Source organism: Cyphomyrmex costatus, unplaced genomic scaffold (assembly GCF_001594065.2).
Source record: "Cyphomyrmex costatus isolate MS0001 unplaced genomic scaffold, Ccosl1.0 scaffold10, whole genome shotgun sequence".
In the NCBI taxonomy this organism is placed as follows: domain Eukaryota; kingdom Metazoa; phylum Arthropoda; class Insecta; order Hymenoptera; family Formicidae; genus Cyphomyrmex; species Cyphomyrmex costatus.
In genome coordinates, this window is record NW_017274954.1 from 1,282,391 (window position 1) to 1,293,393 (window position 11,003).

The 11,003-nt window shown below is 29.7% G+C and overlaps 1 protein-coding gene across 3 annotated transcripts in view; it reads right to left on the reverse strand.

The window, feature by feature from the left end:
* Positions 1–9,689: 9,689 nt before the first annotated feature.
* Positions 9,690–11,003, reverse strand: part of LOC108783405 (protein FAM195B) — a 2,750-nt gene continuing 1,436 nt past the window's right edge. For 2 of the 3 annotated variants that reach the window (XM_018551965.1, XM_018551982.1), the window contains exons 2-4: positions 10,529–10,641; positions 10,316–10,441; positions 9,690–10,025 (exon numbers count right to left, since the gene is read on the reverse strand). In XM_018551965.1, the coding sequence (XP_018407467.1) occupies positions 9,943–10,025; positions 10,316–10,441; positions 10,529–10,641 (322 nt within the window). In that variant the 3' untranslated portion in view covers positions 9,690–9,942. The remainder of the gene's footprint in view (positions 10,026–10,315; positions 10,442–10,528; positions 10,642–11,003) is intronic. The other variant, XM_018551973.1, reaches the window with a different exon arrangement.

An 11,003-nucleotide genomic window follows, 5' to 3' on the forward strand; every position in this document is an offset into this window, starting at 1 on the left:
TATTTATAATTCATAAAATGTACATAAAATAAATTTCTGAAACACGAATTTTTACGTTTCTGTTTGATTAGTTCCATGATTTATATATCACTACATTCAACCTTTTTATTCAACAACAATAAAATTACGAGATTTTTTCGATTAATACTTCTCTACCGGTCCCTATCTAACATAGTGCGATAGCTGAACTTCGAACGAAAACCCATTGTAACTTTCAGGCGCAATAGTGTCGTATGCAGCACTAGATCAAAGAGTACTCTCTAATTAATATGCATTCGATCTACTAACAGCGTCAGTACGATTTTCACATTTCATTTCGTGCAACTATATCTTTGAGGAAACATTTCTTTTTTCGAACAATCAGGCGCAAATTGTCATTTAGCCGGCATTGAATCGCAACTTCGAACGATCAAACACAAGAGACAATCCCCTGGTATCCTCGGGAATCATCATAGGAACTATCCATTATTCATATAGAGAGAGACCTATGAAAACTTCTCGATGACACCGACGTTGACCGATATCATTTTTCCTCAATATTTCTCGATAATTTTGACGGATGTCACGTAGAGTTGATATCGAGGTCAGGTCATTTTTTACACTATATAGAATTACATAAGAACCAAGAATCGACAAAATGTTAAGGCTAGACTTAAGGTAAAGAATGGTAGGTTGCGACCGTAATTTCCTAGATAAAATCTCGTTATACGAGGCATAAAACGATCGAACATGAAGGAAAATAAAGTGTAACGATGCGTTGGCGAGACGTCGTCACATCTAATGTCTCGTTTGCCTTTAACAGGCAGTCGATAAAATCTACGATTTTGTTGAAGATGAACATTACGATAATATTGCGAGCAATTTCAAGACTACGATTAACAACAATGCTCTTAAAAGCAGAAATAATATTATATCCAACAGAATACATACACATATTCGATAATAAGTATATTTGTTATTTATATATATAACAATATATTTTGTGTCGAAGATTGTAATATCGTCTTTCATTACTTATTTATATCAATCTAACACCTTTTTTCTTTTAATTAATTACGATAAAGAAAATAGTTTTACAATTTAAAGTTATGTTCAAGATTATATAATATCTTAATATTTTTATTCAACTTTTATCCTCTTTTACAACACATACTTTTGCAATAACTACATACATATATATTTTCATGTCGATAGCAAAGGTATATTCCGATAAAAAGAAAAGCAAGAAGCATTTCGTTCACTCTTCAAGAAACGCGATAGAACCCGCAGCATTTTTACCGTAAACGCACATCTAATGGTTTTATCGCGAAACGACGAAGAGAATATTCGTCCAGGCGAATGCCCTTAAGTTAATGCGAAAGTCTTTACGAGTCTTGGATTATCATGGCTTAAGCTTTCTCCACATATAACGTGCTCTTTATTGCACCAAATTCTAGAATAAAAATAATTTTAAAAAAATGAAGATATTTACAAACTAAACATTAAAATACGTATTTTTAAGTTTATTTTGTAAATGTCCCTTCTCTTATATTTGACATTTAAATACATAAATCAATTTTTGCACCAATTTGTTGATGTTATATAATTACAACGAATGTTATATAATAGTAACGAATAAATTATGATAGATAAAATATTTGTAATTCACTTTGAAAGACAACACTAAGCAACGCAAAATAATTAAGATTAGAAGAAACATTAAAGTTTTAGGCACTTTTTATAAAGCATAAATGTACATTTTTATAATTATTATTACTTTAATTTTATTCCTTTTGACTATTTAAGAAATTTAATAACTTAATATCCGGAGAAAAACTTTTAAATTATAAATACTCTAGAAAATTATTCGTTTACGTAATCAAAGATTAATATATAAGATGCAAAATTATATGTTTCAAACGTTTTACTAAATAATTTTATAACGATATTCTTTCGAAAAATTTAAGAAAATGGATTAAAAAGTTCAAGTAAAACAATATTAATTTTAAACATAACTGAAAGTAAATTTCTATAAATTTTACACTATGAAATTTAATTTTGTGTAATTCTGTTAAGAATAAAATAAATTCAAATAAAAAATATGAAAAAGAAATTACAAGAGATTCAACTATACAATTTTGCATTGATCTTCTGTATTATTCAAAAACCTTTTTTATTCATCGAGAAGTTTGTTTTTCATTGATAAAAATTCAACAGAACTTTTCTACAAGTGAAAAAAATTACTTAAAGATCGAGTAAAAAATCGTTCGGAAACGATTTCTGAAGTGCTATTTCTGAGAGGCAAAAAGAAAAACATCTCTCCCTTACAAGCAAGTAAATAAAAAAAAAGGATCACGGTCGAGTATGCAGTAGTACGATTATTTCCTTGGCACGCTGTGAAATTCGATCAAATCGATATAATCTCCGATTGCAATTCGGTCTCACATACATGGTACATTCGCACACACGCCGTATCTGTCCCCAAGGTTTCCATTTCACGCTCTCGCACTGAGCTTACATCGGACAAACCCAAGGAGGAAACATCACGATCGGCACGGTGCAATTGCACAATACTCTAGCGACTCCAATAAGAAAGTTTAGTCATGCAATATCGTTTCGACTAACATCCTCTGAGACATCAGAGAAACCAGTAAATATATGTATATACATACATACATTATACATGTATCATAGAAAAATTCTCTCTTTTCTGCATGCTTGTACCGTAGAGATTTTAATTGGAATAAAAATAAATATAGAAATTCTATTTATATACATAAAGCCTATTTGATCTCAACCAGTTTTATATGTCCATCTTATATGTATTATATCAATGTTTTCACCTTTCTTTGCATAAACTTTTGGGCATTACACTGTCAATACATTGCTGTGGAGATACCAATATTAAAATAATTTATAAACTTATATATATCTATAAAATATTATGTACAATGTATAAATCAAAACGTAATACAAAATTGATATAACACATATTTGATTGACATAAGAAACAAACGCATTGAACAGAACGACATGATAAAAATGTTAATTTATAAATCAGTAAGCTCATAAATTAAAAGAAATTTTAGTGAATTACTCGAGTTAAAAGTTTAATATATCCATCATAATTCATAAGAAGTAACGATTAGAAAAAAATAATTATTACATAATAATTATTATTAGAAAGCACAATTGCAAATATGAATTTTACATACTTTTTTATTCAAAATGTGTACATCTTCATGAATTTTTATATCAAAGTATAAATTTTCCAATATTCTACGTGAATTACTTTAAATGCTAAATATTGTAACACATTTCAATACAAAATTTAATACAATTAGCTAACTCTGAATCTGTACAAAGAACTTTTCACAATTTAATTTTATATATTAATATATAATATATAATATTTGTTCTCATATATGTTATATTAATTTGCTTCTAGTATCGCCCATTTCAAAAGAAAGAAAGAAAGCGCGATGAATTTATAAAGTCTTATATTTATAAAATTCCTAAAATAAATTTCTATTTTTTTAAATATCGTGATACAAAAACAAATTACGCATTTAAATATTAAGAAATATACTTAATATAATTTTCTGCTGTCAAATTTAAAAACAGAGAAACGGGCTAATGAGAGTTATCTTGCAGTAAGTTGTGCGATCCAAAAAAAATTTTTATTACTAAATTAATATATCTCCGTCAAACGTTTCGGCTTACATTTGATGTTGTCACATGAGAATGGCTCGAATGTAAACCGAAAAGTTTAAAGGAGATATATTAATAAGTAACAAAAAAATTTTTTTAGATCGTACAACTTACTGCGAGATAACTCTCATTAGCCCGTTCCTTTGCTTTTAAATTTGACATTCTCGAGAGTTTATTTTAGGTTTTATCTTTATTTTCTGCTGTATTTATTATCACATCAAATATAAAAATTTTTTGTAAAAGTTGCCAAGGAAAGAAACGATTTAACTCTCTTAATTCCTTTCTAATGATACTATTATACCTTCATTATGTGTATTATTATGTAATATTCATTTTTATAAAATTATACGAGATAAAATCCACGACCTAAAGATTATGAGAAAAAATAATTTAACACTCACCGGCCGATGTGCAGTGCAGCAGCGGAGCAACACACTCACCTGTAATACACAAACGTATCGAAATGAATATATAGTGTTCAGATCAATTAATATTTTTATAAAATGAAAGCGACGGTAACACACACATTAAGTCTTTTATTCGTGTAAATAGATATTTAATAAAAAAAAACCGCTGATGCAGAAAGTAATCGCGATGACTGCTAATTATTATCATTCCACAGCTATCGTTATTTCCATTAACTCACCGCAATCAATTTATGGAAAATTCATCGTACAAACGAATCGTTATTACGATTACGAAGCTCATTTCAGAACGCTCGCAATTCTTTTTTATCAATGCGATACGCCGGAAATCTATAATGACGGATTTCAATTTAAGATATTGCGAAGACGAATTGAATTGCGGAGGAATCTTGATGTAGCCAAATCCACTATCGGGCAATAAGTAGATAATAAATAAGTATAGTCATTACTCACTCCATAGGAGCTCCGCCGATGCCTCTCAGGTCTCCTCCTCCCTTATCCCTTCAGCTTCCATGCTTTCCATCTTCTTGCACTCACATTCACTTACAACGTTACATTCGCGAATGATCAATGGCGTTGGTCGTCTCTCGCACCACTTGTCTCTATCTTATTGACTTGCGTCGTATCGTGTGAACGGGGGTAAGTTTCCGATACTACTTCCAAACGTGTATTGTCGATAATGGAATGTCGCAGCACTGAATCAAGAGTGCGGTATTCGATTAGTAAACTATTCAAGGTCGATTGTGTATTTCATATCTCGACGTTAAGTATAACTGGCACATATAACGGAAATTTCGCGTTCGTACGTTGAATTTAAAGCAAGATCAACCACGCAAGCTTAGTTGTGTTCAATAGCTAAAACAACGTTGCTGTTGTAAGATTCTTTAATATGATTAATCTTGCCCTTTGCTCCTTAATGTATCTAAATGTATAAATCAATCATATTAAAGAATCTAACAACAGTTGCAAAGTTACTTTTTCTGCTGAATGTAACCAATGGCTTCTTTAATATGATTAATTCTTACCTTTAGTTCTTTACAGGATCTAAGTGTAGGACTCAATTAATATTAAAGAATTACTAAGCGCTAACTAATTAGTTTTCTCTGCTGAATGCAGCCAATGACAAAACATATCTCTCACAGATAGAGTAAATTTTTCAGCAATGTTAACAAAATTTCGTGTATTTATTCGCGCACTATTCAAGATTAATAATCGCCGTATAGAGACGCGACGTAAAATACGATAGACTGCGACTCCGCGACGATTACAGTTGCTCCTGAAGTTAGCCGCGCGATTCTGCCAACCTCCTCCTCCCCCTCCGTCACGCCTTCACGCCGTTTCAAATTCGATCTGTGATTTCGCAATGTCACAAGCGTCGAGCGGATCACTGAGCTTTCCGCGTTCGTTCCAAGCAGAATACAAAATCATACGATAAATTCCTGACGAAAATAAAAATCGAAGCATAAGTCGGATGTAAAGGGAAAGTAACAGAAGCACACAGAAGCATAAACGAAACTTCCAGGAAGCGAAAATTGGAACGACAAAATGTAAAAGAGGCACGCATCTTTTACATTTTATTTTACGCTTCTTTTATGATTCGTTGTTTCAATTTTCGCCTCTAGAAATTTTATTTACGCCTCTGTTGCTCTCCCCTTACATTCAACTTGCGCTTCAATTTTTATTTTTACTAGATTAGACACACTCAGTGCATATTAAAACCATCCTACACGGATTAATATAAAAATGTGTTTATAATGTATAAATTTATTATACAAGGTGTCCGATAAATAATGAAAAAACTCGCATAGAGGTAAAATGGATTAAATTGAGTAAAAATTCTCTATACAATTTTACACAAAAAGAATTTCACAATAGTGAACGAGATATTAATTTCTAAAAATTGCCAAGTAAGCGCCCAATCGTTAACTGCGAAAATTGCAAAATGATAGAAAACTTTTCGATTTAATTTAATCTGTTATACTTGCACAAGCGATAATTAACGAGATATTAATTAATAAAGATTTCTGAATAAAGAATAAGCGTTTGTTCAACTGCAAAAATTGTAAAATGGTAGAGGACTTTCTACTTTAATCTATTCTACCGCTATGTAAAATTTTTTCATTAATTGCGCGTCACAGACACCTAGTATATATTATATTTTAACTCAAAGACGTTGAGTGGATTTTTTGAGACATGCAAAAATGTTAAAATTAACATTTTATTTTTTACAGTGTAATAAGTCAATCATATAGAAGTCAATTTAAGAAAAATTATAATGGCGATATATATGTATATGTATACTATATATGCCATTTGATACACTTTTGACGATAACACTTTACAAGAGAGAAAATAAAAGAGAGATAACATTTCAATTTAAAAAATCACTTAAAAATCATTGTGTTAAGAATTTATCACAAAATGAGATCGTTAAGAGTATTATTATAATTTTTCCTAAATTGACTTCGATTTGATGTTACCTTGATCTTATTAAAGCAGCGTCTATGAGATTTTAAAACGATGTTTACAATACAATTTTAAAGCGGCGTCTGTATAACGAGATTTTAAAGCGAGATTTTAAGACTTAAAACGACGGCACACGATGTGGATTGCTAGCTGGATTAAATTCTTGCTACTGTATTAGCTGTGATGTTGACTTCTAAAATCCAGCTAGTAATCCAGCAAGAAAACAAGCATCGTGTACCACCGACTTTAAGCTTTATGTCTTAAACCGTAAAAAATTGATTACTCAAGTTGAGTACTCTCCTTACATTTGATTATGATTGATTAAAATTTCTTACGGCTTATAATTTAAGCTTTACACCTTGAAATCTCATTGTAGAAGGAGTTTATAATTTTATGACTTTAATTATAATTTTTCTACCTATAAATTCCGCGTAATTCTTGCGCAACAGCGTGACAAAGTGCACACCGCGTTGCGAGCTTTAACAAGAGTGTCGCATGATCGTAAATAACAATATTTTCACAAGTGGAAGTGGATTCGCTGCGAAAGAGCAACAACAGGACCTGTGAGAAGAAGGAAGAGAAAGAGGTGTCAGGCATACAGTGGAGCAGCCATGGAGTGAGAAACGACTGTTTATCAATTGTTAAATACTCGAGAGGAATCGCGTTTTCGTACTCGTAATCACGTCCTTAAAGCTAATGGGACAACACACAGAGTAATTCGCACCACATCACTTACTAGTGTCACCCATTCTCACCGGGTATATGATAGCGTCACGCCGGCGAGGCTTTGTATACACAACAGCGCACTATACTCCGCCCGGCACTGCTAGACTGCTACCAAAACAAAACGGTCGACTGAGCACTTGCCTTTGTGTACCGTAGCATCGCGTAACGCCAGTTTACTGCTACGAAATGCTCTCAACAAAGATTTACGAAATATTTAACGTCTTATAATGCGAATTAAGTATTAAATATGTCGAATATAATCGCTACTCCTTGCATTTCAATTTAATTGTAATCGTGTATCAATACATTGTTCGTATTTGTATATTTGAGAATTGACCCATTCTTTTTATTTCTCGTCAAATTCTTACATGCTGGATTGATTTGATTTTAACAAACTGAATTTAATAAATTAGGAAAATGAAATTAAGACACGTTGTGAAAATATATAATTGTCTTTCTTTTTTTATTTTGTTTTTTTCATTTATAGGTATTTTACAATTTCACTATTTTCGATATTATGAAATATACATATAATAAAAATTTGAAAAAAAATACATGAGACAAAGGCAAAATTTATTCACATACGTTTTAGAAATTAGATTTAATTTGCATTTTTGTTACATCGCATAGAGCAATAGTTTATCGTGTTATTTTATATCATTCATTAATTTTCTTAAATGGAATAATTAACAATCATTTAAAATTTTCATTAAAAAAAATTATTTGATATATGGTACAGATAACCGATATCTCTTCATTAATAAGATGAATATAACCATTACCAAAAAAATTTAATAATTTTATACAAAATTCAGACCGTTTATTTTCGAAAAAGCTGGAATTTGCTAGTGTGTCTTTGGTATGACAGCTATCGACGGTTCTGTTATACCTCACATTCCATTCATGAAATGTCACGCGAATAGCTACCGTGTCAGTAGCCCTAATGCACTCGAAGAATTCATCGTTTCTCAGGAATTTCGTATGTCCTCATTGTACGAGCTTGACCTAATGCACCAGATATTAATCAACCACAAATTTCTTGCACTCTAACGTTCTATATTATAATAAAGATAATAAAACTACATTAACACATTATAAACTTTGAGAGCCAAAATCATAATTTATATTTTAACACGTATTAATAAATTAATTCTTCTTACAATAGAGAATTTATATAAAAACAGGATGGGTATGAGCAGGAACATAAAAAAATAAAATTCACATGTATGTAGAAAGACATTACTCATTATTGTTTTGTCATTAGAAACATTATTTGAATAAACTTACATAATAACTATACACGCATAGATGTACATACATACATAATAATAATAAGAGTATACATGATGTATTGTATTTTTAAAATTGCATAACCATTACGCTATTTCACATTGCAATTAACTTCAAGTGCAGTATCTCTATCCTGTATGTTAAAATCTCCTTCTTGATAAGTGGAAAACGCTTTTATTTGTATTTTACGTATTAGCTAAGTGCAGTCGCTTCATGGACGTCAGGGTGAAAAATCTTGAAAATGTAAAATGCAACATGTGAAAAAGTACATTTATATGTATATATCCTAAAGTACGAGTCCTAAAATTCGTCTATGAAACTTTTATCAAATAAGCTTTGAGCCCTCCGTAAATGCTCTGTGCATTGCTGAGCAGCAAACATATTTTGCCCAATATTGTAAGGAGATGAAAAAAAACATCTTTAATTTCTCTTTAAATAACGTGGAAATACAGTGTACTATTGTACAGCATTTTAGAAATTTATATTATATATATAAATTTTATATATAATTATACATATAAAATTTATATAATTTATATAAATTATTATATTATGTATAATTGTATATGTATAAATATATATATATATATGAAGTATTTATACTATCATGAATTTATATAATCCGTGCTATTTATAACTAAAATAAATATTTCGAAACAATTTTCTTAAATTACAAAACATCTCTCTCCAGTTTTACAAAGACAATAATATAAACAGGAAATAGTTTCTTATATTTGATTTCTTGTTTAATGTATATTTTTAATAAGATCGAAAAAAATGTAATATATTTCGATAAAATATGATCGACATAAGAGGAATGTTTTCGTATAGTAATGTCTATGTTTTCCGTTCTATCTTTCTCTTTACTCTTTATAACAGATTTGTCATATTACACAATCTGCATTCTTTTTATCTTATTAAAATATAAAAAAATCATTAGATGAATGCGTACATTACATATTTAAAGCAAATTTAACTTTTGTGTTGATATTCATTGTCTTTCTTTCATTGTGTAAAAACATAAGCAGAAAGACCTAAGTAATAAATAAATCAATCAATTACTATAAAAATTCTCGAAAACATAAACTGCTATTTTAAAACTTCTGTTTTACTTGTGTGTTTGTGTCTGAATGTTTTAATATTTAGGTCTTACTGTTTGTATTTTTTATATGCCACAATCTCTCTGTGCTTGAATCCCCAGCTTTAAAGTATAATATCATTGTCAAAAGTATAAAACGAATCTCAAAAGAAACAAAAATTAAATTTGTTAAATCGCAATTTATCTTTTTTGTTTCTTATGTCTGTTTGAAAACGTCCGATTATAATCGGCATGTTGGGCCTGGCACTAGGAATTTGCATTTCTAGTAGTAATAACACTTTGCACAACACGTTGTCCCCACCATGCCTCCAAATTAAATGGTTCAAAATCTGCAAAAAAATATGAAATACAATATATATTCTCTTCATCCATGATACATTCCACAATCGATACTAAAATAAAACAAAGTTTATAGAAAAAAGAAATAATACAACAAAACAAAATAACTGAATATCTCAAAAGAATAGAAATTGATCTCTCCCAATGTAGTACATATAAATTTTCTAAGATCAAGAAAAAGAAACAAATAAAAGATCCTCGAGTTTAAATTAAGCTTATAGTATACAATAATATTGTATCAATTTTGCTTCTAGATAAAGCACAAAAGCAAAATGTTTACCTTTTAATTGTGGATTTGGCTCACGTTCTTGATAATATGTAACTGATGCTCCATTTCTATAATTAGAGGAGTTACTATGTGGTTGATTGTGACACATATCTAGCTCTCTAGATACGGAATTCCATGCTGAAAAAATGTAACAAAAATAAAAAAATAAACATCAAAAAGAAATATATTTCAATCATTTAAATTATATTGCATATGTATACTCACAATCATAGATATACTTGATCAAGTCAGAGTGTTGCGATAATATCTCTGGTTGATGTCTACACGGTATCGAAGAGGGCCTCTTCCCGTTCATCGTAGTCATTTGTGATCTACTGCTATAAATAACAGAATTAAGATAAGCAACCATTCTAAAGATAAATTCAATTTATCTATATTCTTATCCACAACTCAACAAACTATAAACTTGGTCTAAATAATAAGCTTTCTTTTTTGAAGAATGTTTTGAACTGGTGTAGTTGAAGTGCATAGTTATAAGTCTACTTTTTATAAAATACACTAGTGTACATTCTTAAAGTGAAAGATATATGTTTGATATTTGGTAAAAAAAGTAAGAAAGTTTTAGTACCGTAATAAAAAACAAACTTAAATACAGTTTGTTTTATTTCAACTCATTGTATTGATATATATCAATCAGAACATTTTTTGAAAAAAAAAAAAAAAAAAAAAAAAAAAAACC